The 19578-nt window shown below is 50.2% G+C and overlaps 2 protein-coding genes and 1 pseudogene across 3 annotated transcripts; 2 read left to right on the forward strand and 1 right to left on the reverse strand.

Annotated features, from left to right (window-relative positions):
- The first annotated feature begins 256 nt into the window (after positions 1-256).
- LOC311579909 (glutathione S-transferase P) lies at positions 257-2951 on the forward strand. Its single transcript, XM_084750950.1, has 7 exons — positions 257-406; positions 654-689; positions 874-980; positions 1087-1174; positions 1521-1624; positions 2409-2516; positions 2690-2951. Coding segments are annotated over exons 1-7 (633 nt in total). The 5' UTR covers positions 257-405; the 3' UTR covers positions 2879-2951.
- An 8795-nt stretch (positions 2952-11746) lies between these two features.
- LOC311609547 (mitochondrial mRNA pseudouridine synthase Rpusd3-like) lies at positions 11747-12861 on the forward strand (annotated as a pseudogene). Its single transcript has one exon. The product of its transcript is annotated as a mitochondrial mRNA pseudouridine synthase Rpusd3-like (transcript).
- Positions 12862-16188: 3327 nt separating this feature from the next.
- LOC311589969 (cytochrome b-c1 complex subunit 10-like) lies at positions 16189-16569 on the reverse strand. The gene has a single exon (XM_084768748.1). It carries the CDS (start codon positions 16532-16534, stop codon positions 16370-16372), a length of 165 nt encoding a protein of 54 aa, XP_084624874.1. The 5' UTR covers positions 16535-16569; the 3' UTR covers positions 16189-16369.
- Positions 16570-19578: the final 3009 nt, after the last annotated feature.

Consider the following 19578-nt stretch of genomic DNA (forward strand, 5'->3'; position numbering starts at 1 on the left):
GCTCTTTGGGCAGGAGAAAGAAGTTGTGGGGTTAGGGTAGCCACTAGTGGGATCTGCGGAGAGGTTGGGGGGGCGGGGCAGGCGGAAGGCGGAGGTGCACAAGCTACAGAAAGCTGTCCCGCTCCAGCACAAAGTGGGAGGGAGCTGGACACACCCCTCTCTGAGCGGGACCATCCTTTGATCCAAACGTGAACCCAGCACTGCTGCACACTCGTTAATGTCCCCGGCAGGAGGCGGGAGCTGAGGAGCTCAACCGGGTTCGCCCTCCACAGCGTTGACTCAGCATCCGGGGCGGGGCGCGAAGCCCCTTATAAGGCTGGCGGCCCTTGAAGCCTGTGCTCGCCTCGGCGTCCAGGATCCCTTTTCGGCCACGCAGCTCTGAGTACGCGCCTCTACGCAGCAGCCAGTGAGTCCGCACCGCTGGGCTTCCGCGGGCTACCAGCATGCAATGGGGGTGGCCTGGGTGCTCTCGGGACTCAGAGCGTTTTGCACCGGGCGGGAGGGGGGCAGAAGGAACGGGGAGACTTTCAGGAGGTCTTCGAAGCCCAGAGCAGGGAGGCGATCCGGGAGATGGGGCAGGGGGGTGCACCACTCTGAGCCTAAGCCATCCCCTTCTCTTACCTAATCTAACACCCTTCTTCTGCCCACCCCAGTGCCGCCGTACACCATTGTCTACTTCCCGGTTCGAGGTAGGAGCTCGTGACTGCCCACCGTTCCTATTCAGCCCCGGGAAACTCCAGTTCAACTTTGACCCTCCTCCGGGTTGCAAGGCTGGGCTTCCTTCACCATGCCCACTCCCCTGACCCCAGGTTGCTTTGAGGCTGGGCCTAGACACTGTCCCCAACTCTTTGCCCTGACCCTCTGTCCATACAGGGCGCTGTGAGGCCATGCGCATGCTGCTGGCTGACCAGGGCCAGAGCTGGAAGGAGGAAGTGGTGACCAAAGATACCTGGATGCAGGGCTCGCTCAAGTCCAGCTGTGTGAGTGACACACCTAGTGGGGGGGGGGGGGGGCAGAGGCAGGGCCTTAGGAGGTTTGTAACTAGGAAGAGTGCAGCCTCACTAAGCTTTGCCCCTCCCCCTCCAGCTGTACGGACAGCTCCCCAAGTTTGAGGATGGAGACCTAACCCTGTACCAATCCAATGCCATCTTGAGGCACTTGGGCCGCTCCTTCGGTAAGTCCCGAGCCTCAGGTGGTCCGGCTGGCGGGCAGGGTGGGGGAGCATCAGGCATGGTTTCAGGGTAGTTGCCCTCCTGGCCGCTCCCATTTTTGTCCAGTTTGGACAAAGCAAAGCAGGGACACACAGAGATTGTACTTGTTAGGGCTGCAGCTGTGGTCGGCCTGGCGTCACTTCCGGTTGCCTCTCATGAGCCCTGGACTCAGATGACTGCCCAGATCCCCCTCCCTCCCAGACTGGGACCTGCAGACAGACACATGCCTTGGGGGGGGGGGGGTAGGGGCCTGAGGTGGGGGGGGGGGTGGAATCAGGAGTTAGTCACGCTGTCTCTCCTAACCCGCAGGGCTTTATGGGAAGGATCAGAAGGAGGCCTCCCTGGTGGATATGGTGAATGATGGGGTGGAAGACCTTCGCTGCAAATATGTCACCCTCATCTACACCAAATACGTGAGTCTCAACCCCCTCCCCCAGGGGAGGGGCCTTAAGCAAAGGGGCTTGTGCACTTTTGACTCCATCCGTTCCCTCCCTGTGTCAGAGCCCCAGAGGCAGGTGGAGCAGTGTGAAGAGGACCAAAATACAGCTTCAGGAGGGGGCGGGGCCAGTGGTTGCGGATAGGAAGAGAGTGAGTGTGTGGGTGTGTGTACCCACAAGTGTGTGGGTGTGTGCGTGGGGACAGAAAGTGAGGAGACAGAGCTGGGGGCAGCAGGCTAGGTCCTCAAGTCTTTAAACCAGCTGGCTCCGACTCTGGGGCAGGGGTTGGGGGGTGAGGAGGGGGCTGTTGAAGTATCTGTTCCTGGCTGGGTCTAAATGTAGTGACACCTCAGAGGAGACTTTACAATAATAAAGACAAGAGATCTTAGCTGGGGGTGGTAGCACAGGCCTCCCCTCACAGTAGTTTGGGAAGACTGAGGCAGGAGGACTACGCCAAGTTCGAGGCCAAACCTGAGCCACAATGTGAGCTGTCCAGGCCAGCCTAGGCTATAGAAGAGGATGTTAGCAGCAATGGAGTGGAGTAGGCACCTGAAAGTGAGTGAGACCAGGTCATAGCCTGGGGGGGGGGGGGCGGGGCGGCTAGGCCTCCTGTTTCTAGGCAGCCCAGGAGGTAGGTAGTGGGAGGGTCATGTCCCTTGGGGGTGGGGTATGTCTAGAATTTATTATAGGCAGCAGGATTCCAGTGCCCACGGCGCTGCGGTGGTGGGAGGGTGGTACATCTTTGGTGTCTCCCTGGCAGGAGGATGGGAAGGGTGACTATGTGAAGGCCCTGCCTGGGCACCTCAAGCCTTTTGAGACCTTGCTGTCCCAGAACCAGGGAGGCAAAGCCTTCATCGTGGGTGACCAGGTGAGCATCTTCTGCATTTTGCCTCTTATGATAAGACAAGTAGGAGCCATTTGTAAAATGGAGCAAAACTACTGGGTGCAGGGGAGGGAGGCTGAGGGACTCAGCTCTCAGCTCCCCTGCCCTGGCCCCGACCCCCTCCCACCTATTGATATCCACACTTCCTGCCCCTGTAGATCTCCTTTGCCGATTACAACTTGCTGGACCTGCTGCTGATCCACCAGGTCCTGGCCCCTGGCTGCCTGGACAGCTTCCCTCTGCTCTCTGCCTATGTGGCCCGTCTCAGTGCCCGGCCCAAGATTAAGGCCTTTCTGTCCTCCCCCGACCATGTGAACCGTCCCATCAATGGCAACGGCAAACAGTAGTGGACGGAGGACACAGAAGCTGTTTGTACTCCACCCCCTTTTCCAGGTCGAATAAAGCTTATAAGACAGAAAAGATGTTGCAGGTGCTGTTTCCTGGAGAGGGGGCTCTGAGACCCGCACTGTCAGGTTGGGAAAGGGCAGAAGACAGGAAGTGTGCACACAAGGGTGGGGCCAGGGCATCTTCCTGCGTAATGTTTGCAGACATTTTGGAACAGGAGGAGAAGGAGGAGGAGAAAAAAAAGAGTACAAAGAGAAATAATCCAATGTCCAGTGAGGAGAGTGTCCTGTTGATTTGGCAGTCAGTTCCAGGAACACTCAACAGAACACCAGGCTGAGACCCTGTGACCCCAGGCTGGTCTGGTGGAGGGTCACAAATTACACAGAAGGTCTCTGTTTGACTTGCTGGTGATGCACCCTATGCATACAAGCCGAGGCGTGTTAGCAAGGGTTCTCAGAATTAGACACCCGGAGAAGATAAAATCTTATCTGTAAGCGGACCTAACCTTTTAGTGTTTGCTTTGTTCTTGCTCTGTTTTTTGTTTGGTTGGTTGGTTGGTTGGTTGGTTGGTTTTGGTTTTGGTTTTTTTCAAGACAGGGTTTCTCTGTGGAGCCCTGGTTGTCCTCGACTCACTTTGTAGAGCAACCTGGCCTTGAACTCAAAAGAGATCCTCCTGCCTCTGCTTCCCGAGTGCTGGGATTAAAGGTTGTTTTGTTGTTGCTAGGCCTGAGAGTTACATTAAGAAGGATAAGAGCCAGGTATCATTTATTTGGAGTGTGTTGTGCAAATGCACATGTAGAGGTAAGGGGGGGGGGGGTCAGGTATCCTGCTGCACCTCTCTCTGCCTTATTCCCTTGAGTCAGGATCTCTCAAAAACTACAGCTAGGATGGCCGGCAAGTCCCCGAGTCTGCCACCATCCCCTGGCTGCCCCGGGGTTGCGCATGAGCATGTGGCCTCGGGCAGCTTTTTTACTTGAGTGCTGGGGATTCAAACTCACATCTTCATCCTCGCTCAGCAAGTGCCCTAATCCACTCAGCCATATCCCCAGCTCCTTTGTTGGTTTTTTGTTTTTGTCTTAAAGATAGGTTCTCCGGGGCTGGAGCGGTGGCTCAGCGGTTAAGAGCACTGACTGCTCTTCCAGAGGTCCTGAGTTCAATTCCCAGCAACCACATGGTGGCTCCCAACCATCTATAATGAGATCTGGTGCCCTCTTCTGGTGTGCATGACAACAGTGTACTCATATACATAAAATAAACAAATCTTTAAAGATAGGCTGGCTGCCAGGCTGGCTTCCAGCGCTCGGTGTAAGCAGGACTGGCCTTAGCTCCTGATTCTCCTGCCTCCCATCTCCCAAGTGTTGTGATCTGTGCAGATTTCTTTTGGCCTCAGTATTCTGTAGTGGATAATAAGAAGGATGCTTTTCTTCTTAGCCTGGCTTTTATTGCTGTAACAACACCTGAGCCCAGGTAATTGAGATTGCTGCCACACTAGCTGCTGAGTCACCACCGTGCTCTAACTTGTGTGAGACAGTGGCTCCTCAGGCTGGGAAGTTCCACTTGGAATATAAATGCAGACACAGGATGACTCTGCAACTAAGCACCGCTGTCCGGCCAGCATGCCTACCAGTCACTGATAGCATATCTAAAAACTTAGCCGTGTAGATTGGAACACATGGGCACACAGGTGTATTAAAGCTGTGTGAGAGAAAAGTGAGTCCAAGAGTTTAGTTAAAAACTCCAGACCAAGGAAAAGTGCAACACCTTCACCAGCCCCTGTAAAAAAAAAAAAAAAAAAAAGAAGAAGTGCACTGCCGTGGCAATGGCCTTACCAACCTGGCATCCAAACACAGTGTGGGCATCAAAGGACCAGCTGGCAGAGAATCTCTATGTGTCCTCTGATCAGGCTCCAGCTCTGCATGGCCTGGTCCTCACTGCTTGACAAGGCTTTTCATCCATCCACCCTTCCTTCTGGACCCCTGGCTCTCACCTTGAGGATCCCACACTGCAGTCCCCTGCAACTGGCTTTTTCTTACTGGCTAAGCACCTACCTGTCACTCCACCTGTGCTGGCCTCTGCCTCGGCCTTTGGTAATTCCTCTTTGAAGTCTGCAGCCCCTTCCCTTCTACCCTGGGAAGTGTAAGGAGCAACCTGAGAGTTAATATTATTAGTTAAGGCTAAGACGAAAGAAGCTATTGCCAGTGCTCACGGCGTCAGGGGAAACTGGGATTAAATCAATGTCAGCGGACAGGGACAATGCGGAGTAGGAGCACATTCTTATTTGATACATACTAGCACCTTGAAAAGACACATCTGTCTACAGGAAAGAGGCTTGTTTCCTCTCAGAGTTCCCGAGTTGGGAAAACATTGTATCCATATTGTATCTGAATCCACTCAGCTTCTGGCGAGGAAGGAAACAATGTCACAGCAAAGGAACTTATCTCCACAGATAATGCTTTCCTGAGGGGTCTGTCCCCAGCACCCAACACCTCTTAGCCCTACCACTATTTGTCTGTTTATGTGTGTATGTTTGTATGAGTGTTTTTGTTTGTCTGGTTTGTTTTTTATTTTTGTTTGATCAGGGTTTCTCTTTGTAGCCTTGGCTGTCCCGGAACTTGCTCTGTAGACCAGGCTGACCTTGAACTCAGATTTGCCTGCTTCTGTGCAGCAGTGCTGCCAAGCTATTTCTCTGTCTCTCTGTCTCTCTCTGTCTCTGTCTCTGTCTCTGTCTCTGTCTCTCTCTCTCTGTCTCTGTCTCTGTCTCTCTCTCTCTCTCTCTCTCTCTCTCTCTCTCTCTCTTCCTCTGTGTGTCTCTCTCTCCCTCCCTCCTTCCTTCCTTCCTTTTCTTTTCTTTTTTATTTTTTTGAGACAGGGATTCTCTGTATAGCCTTGGCTATCCTGGACTTGCTTTGTAGACCAGGCTGGCCTCCAACTCAGAGAGATCTCCCGCCTCTGCCTCCCCAAGTGTTGGAATTACAGGCAGGCGCCACTGGGCCAGCTGCTGGCTGCTTCTGAATATTCTAATGTTGACAACTGAATGTGATTGTGAGTTTTGGTCAGAGACCCCAGGCTGTCTTTAAATTCACAGAGGTCTGCCTCCCTCTGCCTCCTGAGTGCTGGGTTTAAAGGCATGTGCCACCTTGCTCAGGGTGAACAAGCCACCATGCCCTGCTCTGAGCTTCTTCTTAGGAGAATGTCTCCTTGTCCTTCCAATGCCCATCAGAGGCTGGAGACAGTTATGGCTCAACAGTTGTGAGCAGTTTGCTGCACTATCATGAGGACCAGAATTTGGATGCCAGCGGTTAGGTAACAAACTAGATGTGGTCCTGTGAATACTGGTAAGCCTAGCTTAGGGTGGGGCTGAGGTCAGGAGGATTGCCCTGGCTCACTGGCTTTCAGCCTAGCCAAGGAAGCTTGAATTCCAGGATCAGGCCGAGACCTTCCTTCAAAGGAATAGGGTGATAGAAGAAGTGTGATGCTCCTTTTTTTTGGATCTGTTTGTGAACACAGGCAAATACATTCATGCACATGCACACACACACACATACATTTTTAAAACAATTTTTTTTAATTTTATGTACATTGAGTATGTCTTTCTGAGGGTGTTGGAAAACCTGAAACTGGAGTTACAGACACTTGTGAGCTGCCATGTGGCTGGGACTTGAACCTGGGTTCTTTGGAAGAAAAGCCAATGCTCTTAACCACTGAGCCATCGCTCCAGTCCTATGTAGTTTATGTGTATAGGTGTTTAGCCTGCATGTATGTCTGTGCACCACGTTATATATGCAGCGCCGTGGATCTACTGGTCCTGGAGTTGTGATGGTTGAGAGCTACCAGGGGGATGTTGAGAACTGAACCTGTCTCCAGCTCCTGCTCCTACACATAACTAAATAAAATAAAATTTAAATCCATATTACTTCAAATAGAAGAACTATAGATTATACTAGGTAGGCTTCTTGAGACAGGGTTTCTCTGTGTAGACTCGGCTGTCCTGGACTCGCTGTGTAGACCAGGCTGGCCTCGAACTCACAGTGATCCGCCTGCCTCTGCCTCCCGAGTGCTGGGAAAAGGCGTGCGCCACCACGCCTGACTAGGCTTCTTTTTGTTTGTTTGTTTGTTTTAATTACATTTTATTTGGGACTGAAGAAATGCTTCAGGAGCTAAGAGCACTGTCTGCTTTTCCAAAGGACCTGGGGTCAGTTCCCAGCATCCATATGGTGGCTCACAGCTATCTGGTAGCTCCAGTACCAGGGTCTCTTTCTGGTCTCCATGGGCACCAAGCACGCACACAGTGCACAGACACAGAGGCGAGCAAAACACCCACACACATAAAAATGTAAAAAATAATTTTTTAATTATATATTTATTTTGTGTTATAGAGGAATGTTAATTCAGAACATGGCTATTCTGGCAAGAGATCACATCCAAAGACCTTCTAGGTCTGTGTGATCCGCTGGAATACGAACATGCTTTTAATCCAGGAGACAGAGGCAAACGGATCTGAGTTCAAGGCCAGCCTGGTATACAGCAAGTATCAGGTAAAGAAAAGCTTAGGTCCAGACATGGTGATACCGGCCTTTAATCCCAAATGAAGGCAAAGTTAGTCTGTAGAAGGGAGCCCCCAGGCCTGAAAGTGATGTCTAATTGAGTGGCAGAAAAGGTGACAAATCAGAGATTTGACAGAGTAGGATACGCCTAACTGTCATGAGAAGAGAGAGGAAAGGGAAGCTACTTAAGAGACAATTTTACTGCTGGGCGGGCATGGTGGTACACATCTTTAATGCCAGCACTTAGGAGGCAGAGGCAGGCAGATCACTGGTCTATACAGTGAGTCTAGGACAGTCAGGGCTACACGGAGAAACCCTATCTTCCTTTTTTTTTTTTTTTTAAGATAGTGTTTCTCTATTTAGCCTTGGCTATCCTGGACTCACTGTGTAGACCAGACTGGCCTCGAACTCAGTGATCTGCCTGCCTCTGCTTCTTAAATGCTGGGATTAAAGATGTGAAAAACCAAAAAAACCAAAAAAAAAAAAAAAAAAAAAGCAAGCACTTTTAACCACTGAGCCGTTGCTCCGCCCCCATCTGAGTTTTTATAAGGCTGGAGGGAGATGTTGCCCAGATGCTTGAACCCAGCTTCTTCTCAGCAGAACTCTTAGGTGTTTTGTTATTGTTGTTGTTGTTTGAGACGAGGAAGTGTGTCACTGCTGTGTGGGCTTTGAGTTTTCAGATGCTCAAGCCAGCCCCAGTGTCACTCTCTCTTCCTGCTGCCTACTGATCCAGATGTAGAACTCTCAGCTCCTTCTGCCTGCATGTCACCATGCTTCCTGCTACAGTGACAATTGGCTAAACCTCTGAACTGTAAGCCAACCCCAGTTAAATGTGCTTTTCTTTCTATTATTATTATTATTTTGGTTTTTCAAGACAGGGTTTCTCTGTGTAGCCTTGGCTGTCCTGGACTCACTTTGTAGACCAGGCTGGCCTCGAACTCACAGCGATCCGCCTGCCTCTGCCTCTGCCTCCCAAGTGCTGAGATTAAAGGCATGCGCCACCACCGCCCGGCCAAATGCTTTTCTTCGTAAGAGTTGCTGTAGTCATGGTGTCTCTTCACAGCAATAAAACCCTAACTAAGTCTTCTTACGTAGCCCAGGCTAGCATTGAACTCATGGTCCACCTATCTCTGCTACCTGTGTGCTGGAATTAGTTACAAGTGCGTGCCACCACATCTGGTTCCCAGCACTGAGAATGAGATGGAAGAATCACTCCAAATTCAAACTTTCCTGGATACATAGTGAGCTCCAGACTAGCCTGGTTAAGGAATGGGATCTTAATAAATAAGAAGAGGGGCATGTGTGCAAGGTGGGAATGGTGGTTCAAAAGAAGGCTTTTTTTTTTAAATGAAAGTAAATTCCAAACATTCGATTTTTACCAATAAAGACTCAGGAGCCAGGTGCTGAGGTGAAAACCTGCTAATTTAGAGAGGCAGAGAAAGCACCCAGCCGAGTAGGAGAAAGCACTCAGCTCACGTCTTGGAGGAAAAAGCCTGAAAAGCTCACTAGCTCAGGTGACAGCCCAGGAGGAAAAGCAAAAAACAAAACAAAACAACAACAAAAAAAAAACCTAAAAGCCAAAGAGCTTGCTATCTCAAAACTCAAAATCCCCTTCTTTTTATCCACGCTGTCTTAAATGCCCTTCAACTCAAAGTCCCTCCTCCTCTTTAATCCCTGTCAGCTGGTTTCTTGCTCCACCTCTTGACCTAGGGTTAACTTTATTAAATCCTGTGTGCAGATAGCTGTTGGATTAAAGGTGTCTGCTAGGGCTGAGCCACACTGTAACCACCTGTTTACAATAAACAAAAAGTTCTTGGATTAAAGATGTGTGTTAGGGCTCAGCCACACCAAACAAGAAATAGAGTTTTACAGGTCACAATCTCAGGGTTCACAATGGCATCAAACATCCTGCAGCAGAAGGCCCAGCAGACCAGAGTGTGTTCTGCTGTGGCAGAGAACTAGAGTTAGACTCTCACTCCCACATCAGGAGACACAACTCCAGCTTTAGGGATCTGCCACTCTCTTCTAACCTCTGTAGACACACACACACACACACACACACACACACACACACACACACACACATACACACACACACACGAATAAAAAATTTAAAAACAACTAAACAAAGCCAGTGTGGTAGCACACACCTGTAATTCTAGCACTCAAGAAGTGGAGACAGGAGAATCAGAAGTTCAAAGTCAACCTCAGCTATGTAGTGAGTTCAAGGCCAGGCTAAGCTACGTGAAAGCCTGTGTGAAATCGTTATCTTCATCATCATCATCACCATCATCTTTCAGTTGGAGTTTCCAGGCTCCCCAATCCCCAACATGATCTGGTAAAATCCCATTCCACTCCCGATCTCCAACCTCACTAGCTCGGAAAGCTTCTCAGGCCCAGTTCCACATTCCTGACACTCCTGGCATTCCTGACGGCTGTCCCAACCCCCATCACCTGAAGATGCCAGCCACCTAAGTCCCCACCCAAGATGGCCATATCTGGGCACAAGGCCAGCGTGTGGCAGACAGGCCACTTTCCTTTCTTTGACTTTAACCCATAAAAAACCCTCCCTGCCATAGTCTGGGTGCTGCTCCCTCTGGTCTCATCCCCCGAGGCTGGTGAACTCACCCAAGAGCCTCAGTTCTTAAATAAGCCTTTACTTTTAATCTGACTTGAAGGGCTTATTTTGTTGGCGGAGATAAGCTACCAAACACCACTGTCAACACCACCACCATCACCACCACCATCACCAGCAGCAGCAGCAGCAGCAACACCTGAGGCGGGGGAGGGAGGGAGGTCTCTGCAGATGTCAGGCAAGGAAACAAATCTTAAAGAAATGAGACAGACATTTTTAAAAGTCTGATATCAGGCTGTTTATCCCCAATATATGTAAGTCCAGTACAATTTGGGGAAAAAAGGTTCCTGGTGTAGCGCAATCCCATGTGCACAGGGAAGCATAATTACATCAAAATTTGACTGTAGGAGGTTGGTATGATGTTTTTTGATGCTAATTACTGCTTGCTGCCTTTGTGCCCCAAGTATTGCTATGGTAACCTTGCCTTTAAAAAATGTTTTGCTATTTGACCAATAAAAAGCCAACACACCTGGGCAGGTAAGCTTTGCCCCCCCCCCCACCTACCCACTCATAGGAAAGAGCTATCTTAGCAAGCCATGGCTGACACACATTTGTAGTCCCAGAATTTGGGAGGAACAGGCTGGAAGACAAGGAGTTTAAAGCCATCCTTGCCTCCACAGCAAGTTTGAGGCTAGCCTGAGCTACAGGAGACCCAGTCTAAGAGAGGGAGAGAAAAATGGAGGAGAGGAAGAGGAGGAGGAGGAGGGAGGAGAAGAGGAAGAAACCCATTTTGACTGATCAAGTGGACAGGCTGCAGTTTCTGACTGCCACAGTTCCTACTTTTGTTTTTACCCGTTATACTCCGCTTGGTAGGAATCTTTTCGTGCAGTCAGGATCATAAGATGCTAGCACACTCATCTATTGCCCTCCAAGTTAGATGATGATGGCACAGGTGGATAAAATACCGCTGGAGCCTCAACCACCTGGCTTCCCTGCCACTCTGCTGGCCACATGACCTATGCCAACTATTTCACCCACCCCCTTGACTGAGACCAGAGAGAATACTCTTGTGAGATTCTAGATGGCTTGAGTTCAGTAGTGACGTTATTAGCTAGCTTAGATGGCCTGGGCTCAGCAGTGATATTGTCAGCTAAAGAAACAAGATCCCGGGAGGCTCGGACCCAGCGTTTGCAGGCTGGTAACAGGAACAAACCGAGGAGAAGGAGTTAAAGATTCTCCACTAGCCTCCACCTCAACCCTGGCCCCCGGAATTTACTACCTCAGACCCCACGTACCTGAAAGCTATCTCCCCCACTTAGAATTTACTACCTCAGACCCCTTTCACCTAAAAGGCCACCTACTGTTAAGCCTATCATCTGATAACTAACCAGGGTTGTTAAGTCCTGCCTCTGTGAGAGGGTATTTAGACGACCCTCCACCATTACAGAACAGGGTCTCCCATCGCTACAGAGTACACGGTGTGGACCCCAATGCGTCGGCTAATAAACTCCTTTGCTTTTGCTTCGACGTTGGACTCTGTCTCTCAAATGGGCTTCCAGGAATAAACTTAGCCGGCCTAAATTTAACACTCTCAGTCATCAGTGAGGTAAAAGGTTCTGCATGTGACTAAGGGAAATGGGACATGCTCTGGTTCATTGTGCTGGTGGCCCACAGCAAAGCTTATTCACACAGACGCGGTCCAGGCAAAAAGCCCAGCTTTCTTAGTCTACAAGATGGGCCGTAGCTGAGGGATGCAGGAGCCTCAAGGCTCCAGCAAGCGCAAGGAGCATCCTTTCCCGGGGCTGCTGCGGACAGAGAACCTTGGCCTGGAGCAGATGACTGACGTACTGAAGGCAGCTGTGGTGGATCAGAAAGGACCTCTGGTGACACTGAACAAGCCACAGGGTCTGCCTGTGACAGGTAGACCGGGAGAGCTGACATTGCTGTCTGTGCTGCCACAGCTGAGCCAGGCCCTGGGGCTTGGAAACCAGGAGCTCCAGGTTGTGCGAGCACCTGGAAAGGAGGCTTCTGGGCTTGTGCTCCTCTCCAGTTGTCCCCAGACAGCAAGCCACCTGCAGAAGTTCTTCACCTACTAAAGGAGAGCCCAGAGACCTACAGCTACCTACTGTGCCATCACTGATGGCATCCCTGAGCCTCCTAAGGGGACAGTCCGCGTGCCTCTAAAGCTGGAACACATGGATGGCATTGATCTTGCAGTTCCAGTGACATCCCCATCTCAAAAGGACATCATGGAAGGTGTCAAGAAGACCCTCAGCCATTTCCATGTGATGGCCACAGGCTGTGGCTGTGCCCTGGTCCACCTGCAGCCGCTGACAGTCAGCTGCAGGTGCACATGGCTCTACAGCTCTGCTCAATTCTTGGGGACCACACCTATGCAACTCGTGTGGGCACCGTTCTGGGCCAGCGCTTCCTGTGGCCAGCCAAGACCACCAAGCCCCGGAGACAGGTCCTAGATGAAGCCCTGCTCAGACACTTCCACCTGAGTCCTTCCCACGCAGCCCAGATGCCTTTGCACCTGCACCTGCACCGCCTCCTCCTCCCAGGCACCAGATCCAGGGACACCCCCCCCCCCCCCCCCGCAGTGAACTTCTGGCACCCCTGCCCCCTTACTTCTCTCGGACCCTGCAGTGTCTGCGGCTCTCCCCACAATAGACTGTCTGACCCCCAGTTGGAAAATAGAAAAAGGAAGGGGCTGTGGCCCAGCTCAAGGACCATAAGGTCAGTGCTGAGCACCATCAAGGCCCTGGGCTCCTGGATCCAACAGACCTAAGGTCAAATCCCAGTTAGGCCACTTGCTTGCTTTGTGGTGTTGGGCAAGTGACTTCTCTCTGGACTTTAAATAAAGTTCTACCTCTCTCTCTCTCACACACACACACACACACACACACACAAAGATGGACCGGAGTCACAAGCTCACGGAATCATCCTGGTCCTACCCTGTGATTCCCCTCCACATGACCAGTAACACAAAGGACAAAGAACAATGACAATAAAGGATGCATAGAAGCCGGAGCCCTCAAGACAGTCTGCCAGAGCCTCTGTCCCCAAGACATGGTTCACACAGATTCCCCCACCAACCTAAATTTAGAAAGAGACAGACAAGGGGAGGTGTGTGTGTGTGTGTGTGTGTGTGTGTGTGTGTGTGTGTGTGTGTGCGCGCGCTGGATTGTGTGTGTGGTTCAGAAACTGACAGCTGGTATCTTTCTCAATCACTCTCTACCATTTTGTCTTGTTTTGTTGTTTTGTTTGTTTGAGGCAGAGTCTCACCACATAGCTCTATAGCTCTAGATGGCCTGGAACTCAAGAGATCCGCATGCATAACCCCCACCCCAAGTGTTGGGATTAAAGTATGTGCCACCATGCCCCGCTTTCATCTTATTTCTGAGATGGTCTCTCAGTGAGTCAGCTGGACTGGCTGCCAGTGAGCCCCAGGTGCCTCCTGTCTGCTGTGAGACGTGCTGGGATTAGACGGAGTGTTGGGCTACACCTGCCTGTTGCTGTATTTTTCTTTTTTTCTTTTTTTTTCTTGGATTTTCAAGACAGGGTTTCTTTGTGTAGCCATGGCTGTCTTGGACTCTCTTTATTGACCAGGCTGGTCTCGAACTCACAACGATCCACCTGCCTCTGCCTCCCAAGTGCTGGGATTAAAGGCGTGTGCCACCATACCTGGCTCTGTTGGCATACTTTTTAAAAACTATTTTTATTTTGGGTTCCTTAAGTCTCTTTCTCCCTACTCCTTTTCAACCCCTTCTAATACCCGACACCAGGTAGGAGAGAAGGAATGTTAGCAGGGGAGAAGGGGCGTGGTTTCCCTTAGCTACTTCCAGCTGTTTAGGGTCCTGGGGTTCCTTGGGGCAAATGAAATCCTCATTTCAGGATACCTTCAACTTCACACTGCATCACAGCGACCAAGAGCAGTGGGGCAGCACCAGCAGCCTTCTTCTTTCTTGGAGCCCCCAGTCTCTCTGTCTGTCTCTGTCTCTGTCTCTGTCTCTGTCCCTGTCCCTGTCTCTCTCTCTCTCTCTCTCTCTCTCTCTCTCTCTCTCTCTCTCTCTGACAATTTATTTCCAACTGGCAAACCACATCCTGGCACCAGTTAGTACCCAGCTGACAAAGATCACCGGCTCTCTCATGATGTAGTTATCAGCTGTGGACACACTTGGAGCAGCCCCCATAGCCCACACCTGGGATGAAAACAAAAATATGTTTATATATCATAAGTAAAAACTTCCGTACAGTTTTGGTTTTTAGAAATGGAGGGAGGCAGGCGGGCGGTGGTGGCGCACGCCTTTAATCCCAGCCCTCGGGAGGCAGAGGCAGGTGGATTGTGTGAGTTCAAGGCCAGCCTGGTCTACAAAGTGAGTCCAGGACAGCCAAAGCTATACAGAGAAACCCTGTTTTGAAAAATTAAAAGAAAAGAAAAGAAAAGAAATGGAGGGAGGGAATTTGGTGTCTGGACGGGCTCCAATATGTAGGGTCTGGTCCAATGGTGGCTTCCTGGAGATGCACTGTACTTCTCTCCCTTCAGGCTGCTCCATGGAGGCCGTTTCCTTCTCTCCCGTTATCACTGGGAACGCCCAGAGACACCCCCTCCAGGTTCCTGAAGCCCTGATCTGCCCATACCCGGTGCCTTTGTTTGGCCTGTCCTCCCTCAGTGTAGACGACCCCGCCTCCAGTCACCACGCTATCTCTTTCCCTCCTCCTTCCTTCAGCACAATGGGTGATCAGAGTGGATGGAGGGAGCTAGGATCGCCCAGTTATGATGTTCAAGTCTACCCGTCAGTTTGGCTGAGCCGTGGGATGTCAAATAGAGGAACATTATTCCTGGACATTCCATAAGGACTGTTTTGAAGGAGACTAGCGTTTGGATCTGAAAAGGAGGCCGGCCTCCACCACGAGGGAGGCCATGGACTGTTTGAGAGCCCGAGGGGAACATAAGGGTGGAGCTGCCACTTGGACTGTGCCCGAGTGTGCAGCTCCTGTGTGTTGGATCCGCATGGTCACGGCTCTAGCGCTTGGAATTACGCTGCCTCCAGCTCCTGGGGGTGGGGGTCTTCAGCCTACCCATGATACCCTGTAAGGCTCCCTGCAACCCATACATCTCATAATGTATATGTACGCATGTGTGTTCACATGAAAAGAATAAGAGGCCACTCCTAATCACGCCCCTCTGGCATACTGACTATTTTGAGTTAAAAAACATTTGAAAGAAAGCAGGAGCAAGAAAGACCATGCTGGTCTTGCTTTGTATATGCATTGCTTTTTCTTTTCTTCTTGTCTCAAAAGTAGGAGATAAAATTCACACCAAGACAATGCCCTCCCTACAGCGGGCAGACTCTTATCCTCAAGGACAGATGGCACCCTGGCCCATTTCCCTGTCCTTCCTGAATCGTGTCTGGCACTGTCCCCAGCTGCTCTGTGTTTGAGACAGGGGTGCTCCAGCAGAGCAGCGCATGCCGTTGACCATTGAGACATCTGTAAGTTTTGTTTTTCAAGATAGAGTTTCTCTGTGTAACAGCCCTGGCTATCCTGGAACTCGCTCTGTAGACCAGGCTGGCCTTGAACTCACAGAGATACCCCTGCCTCTGCTTCCCGAGTGCTGGGATTAGAGGTGTGTGCCACCACTTTCCAGCATCTGTATTTTTTTTTTTAACCAGGAATAGAATTTTTTTTTTAAACATTTTTAACTGTTAGACTCAGATTGTCAGAGTCTATTCCTGGAAGCCCATTAAGAGGCAGAGTCCAGAGTTGATGCAAAAACAAAGGAATTTTATTAAACTGACACTCCAGGGTCTACCAAGTACAAGGAGATGGAAGACCTCGTCCTGCAAAAGCTGAGGCTTTAAGATTTACTTATTTATTATGTATACAATGTTCTGCCTGCATGGCAGACGGTTGTGAGCCATTATGTGGTTTCTGGGAATTGAATTCAGGACCTTTGGAGGAACAGCTAGTGCTCTTAACCTCTGAGCCATCTCTCCAGCACCCAAAGCTGAGGCTTTAAATACCCTTTACAGAAGCAGAACCCAGCATACAGTGGTTAGTTAACGAGTGATAGGCTAACAATAGGTGACTTTTTAGGTGAATGAGGGCCTGAGGTAGGAAATTTTAAGTAGGGTGAGATGGGGCAGTAAATTCCGAAGGCAGGATTGAGATGGAGGCTAGTGGAGAATTTTTTTTTTTTCGGAGTAAGAAGGAGATTTAACACCACACCCATCTTGGCAGCCCCAGTGTCCACGATGCAGAAGCTCCCCCGTGCATCCGGCTTCCAAAGCATCTTCCACAGGGTTAGGCTGTTCCTGAGGCAGCAGGGGTGTGACACCTGCGGGGCCTATGGCTGAGGAAAGGGGCTCCTAATTCTTAAACTTGCCATTGATGTAGGGCACCCAGTCCAGGATGAGCCGCCAGTCCGTGGCCCACACCAGCCCCATGGCACCCACAGTGCCCCACATGCTGGCTGTGGGGACCCAGTTCTTGGCCAGTTCCCCATAGCACAGGCCTAGAAACCTGGTCAGCATCGCCGCAGGGTCTCTAGTGGAGAATTTTTATTTTTTATTTTTTTAAAGATTTATTTATTTATTCTTATGTATACAGTGCTCTGCCTTCATGTACACCTGCGGGCCAGAAGAGGGCATTAGATCACATTATAGATGGTTGTGAGCCACCCTGTGGTTGCTGGGAATTAAACTCAGGACCTCTGGAAGAGCAGTCAGTGCTCTTAACCACTGAGCCATCTCTCCAAGCCTAGTGGAGAATTTTTAACCTGTTCTTCTCCATTTACTGTTGTCTTGTTTGTCCTCATTATAGGCCTGTAACTTTTAACTTGCTTTGTTCAGCTAACAATGTTACTGTTATGATGGCTAAGCCCAAGTCGCCTGGAATCTTATATTGCTTAGCTAATAATGTTACTGCTGAGTTCAGGCCACCTGGGATCTTCCATAACTTTATTTTTATGGCAATAGAGGTTTAACTCAGGGCCTCAGGCACAGGCTAGGCAACTGTTCTACCACCAAGCTACATCCTCACCCCATTTTAAAAACACTTTAATCCCAGTACTCAGGAGACAGAGGCAGGTGGATCTCTGAGTTTGAGGCTAGCCTGGTCTACAAAACAAATTCCAGCATAGCTAAGGCTACAGAGAAACTCTGTCTTGAAAAATAACAAAACAAAACAAAAAACAAAAAAACACAACATCACCAACACTTTATTTTGTGTGTGGGGATGTGCACGCCAAGGAGCGCATGTCAGAGGTCAGAGGTCAGCTTGCCGACTTGGCCCTCTCCTTCCACCACATGGATCTCGGGGATTGGACTCAGGTTCTCAGGCTGAGCCACTTCACCATATCTAGAAGTAAATTTTTGTTTTCCCAAGTTTCTCAAGAGAAGGAAACTCCCTGGCCGGGGCTTTTCTTGTTTTGGTGTTGCTATGGTCAAGCGATCCTGAGACATCCAAAAAAAAGGATTTGCACCATGTCATGCCCTGAGCCAACTCAAGCCCAGGAGACACACCATCCATCTCTGATCCCTTCAGTTGGCTACCTACCGGCCACACACCAACACCACATGCCATGCCTTCCTGGGTCCCGGCCCTCATTTACATCCTCAGAGCCCTAGGCCACGCCCCTCTCCATACCACACGAGGCAGGCCCCACCAGCTGGCAGAAGCCACGCCCCTCATGAGACAATTAACAGCTGTGGACAAACGAAAGCTCAAACTGAAATCCCACACTTGGGATTAAAACAAAAACAGATTTACATAACACAACTGAGTTTACAAAGAAACCAAAACTTCCACTACACAAAACAAAACTAAGCCAGGCGTGGTGGCGCACGCCTTTAGTCCCAGCACTCGGCACTCGGGAGGCAGAGGCAGGCAGATGGCTGTGAGTTCCAGGCCAGCCTGGTCTACAATGTGAGTCTAGGTCAGCCAAGGCTACACAGAAAAATCCTGTCTTTAAAACAAAACAAAACAAAACCCAAAACAAAACAAACAAACAAAACAAAACGCATGGCAATAAAATGAGGCCTTACCAGAATTGCCACTAGAGATCCAGGAAACAGGCAGTAGTGTCCTGGCTGAGAGGGTCTGCCCAGGTGCCACGGGTGTGGGAGTGGGTATAGTAACCAAGGCTGATTACATAGAGGCTTGTAGTGAAATTTTTTGGTTTCTTTTCTTTTTTGTCCAAGACAGAGTTTCTCTGTGTAGCCTTGGCTGTCCTGGACTTGCTTTGTAGACCAGGCTAGCCTCTATCCACTTGCCTCTGCCTCCTGAGCGCTGGGGTTAAAGGCGTGCGCCACCACCGCCCGGCTTTATTTAGAGTTCTTAAACACTTCAACCTGCTTCTAACCCACTGATCAGAGGAAGGGGAGAAGGAATGCTAATAGGTAAAAGGGGTTGTGGACCTGACTAGCTGTAGTTCCTTGGACCAACTCTGCTCTGCCTTGTCAGGATACCCAGCAGTCCAGTCCAATAACGAACACCAAACAGCAATACAAATCCACAGAAGTGGCGTGATCCAGCTTCGCCAAATCAGCCTGCGTCAGCGGAAGCAGCCAAAAGGCGCCAGGGTACCACAAGAAGTTCTCTGTGAACTTAGGTTTTGGGCTTGACAGTGGGTGCCGTCGCCCAGTGAGCCATCTCAGCAGCCCTGTACTATTCTGTTTGAGACACTGTTTGTCTATGTATCTCACGCTGGGAAGACTCTTAATAAAGATGAGGCAGCAGATGTTTAGAAAATTATGATTTTTAAAAAATCACAGTCTCAGAGGCTGGAGGGGTGCCTCAGTGGTTGAGTGCACAGGCTGCTCTTGCAGAGGACTAGGGTTCAATTCCCGGCACCCTCGTAGTGGCTCAGAACCATCTCTAACTTCAGTCCCAAGGGATCTGGTGCCCTCTTCTGGCCTCCACGGGCACGAGGCATGTGTGTGAGGTGCACAGACATACATACATGCTAGACACCCACACACAGAAAACTAAAACAAAATGAATTCCCTATCCGTTAGGATCACTGCCTACCTCTCTCAGCTACTTTAGCTGTCTGGTTAGGTGGCTCTCTGAAAGGCAGGTACCCCATAATTCCGTGTTGTCATTTTAAGACTCGCCTGACCGTAGCTGGAGCTGTGCCTCAGTGGTGGAGCTGTGCATAGGAGCCACCATAGAGGGACTGGGGCGCTGATCAGCGGTAAAGGGCTTGCATGGCATGTACCAGGCCCTGGGTTCCACCTGCAGGGTTGAAAGGGACCATCTTGACCGTTCTCGGCTCTTTGTTGCTCCTCACATTTTACTATCACAGTCTCAGTTCTGTGGGAAGCGCTGGAGAGCTTTGGGCCAGAGTTTGCCAAGCCACATCTTTGTGCTACTAGTCATCCCGCCAGTCAAAGTCCCGAGCAACCGAAGTACTTGCTGACCCCAGGGGTCATGGACCACATCATGCGAGGAAAAAAAAAAAGCCACAAATACCAGCCAGGGACTCATGACCCAGTGCAGCAACCGAGGCCTCTCCTCCTGGATTTAAGATTTTGTGAAGAGGCAGAAGTGGTTTGGTTTGTGTCCTGCGCCTGTT

Source organism: Acomys minous, assembly GCF_964271855.1.
Source record: "Acomys minous genome assembly, chromosome: 2".
In the NCBI taxonomy this organism is placed as follows: Eukaryota; Metazoa; Chordata; class Mammalia; order Rodentia; family Muridae; genus Acomys; species Acomys minous.

Bases quoted from the DNA above. Each gene is read 5' to 3' on its own strand.
- LOC311579909 (XM_084750950.1), top strand. The intron at 690-873 runs GTAGGAGCTCGT...CTGTCCATACAG, and splicing joins TGTCTACTTCCCGGTTCGAG to GGCGCTGTGAGGCCATGCGC. The intron at 1,175-1,520 runs GTAAGTCCCGAG...CCTAACCCGCAG, and splicing joins GCACTTGGGCCGCTCCTTCG to GGCTTTATGGGAAGGATCAG.
- LOC311589969 (XM_084768748.1), bottom strand. From the start codon at position 16,534: ATGCTGACCAGGTTTCTAGGCCTGTGCTATGGGGAACTGGCCAAGAAC.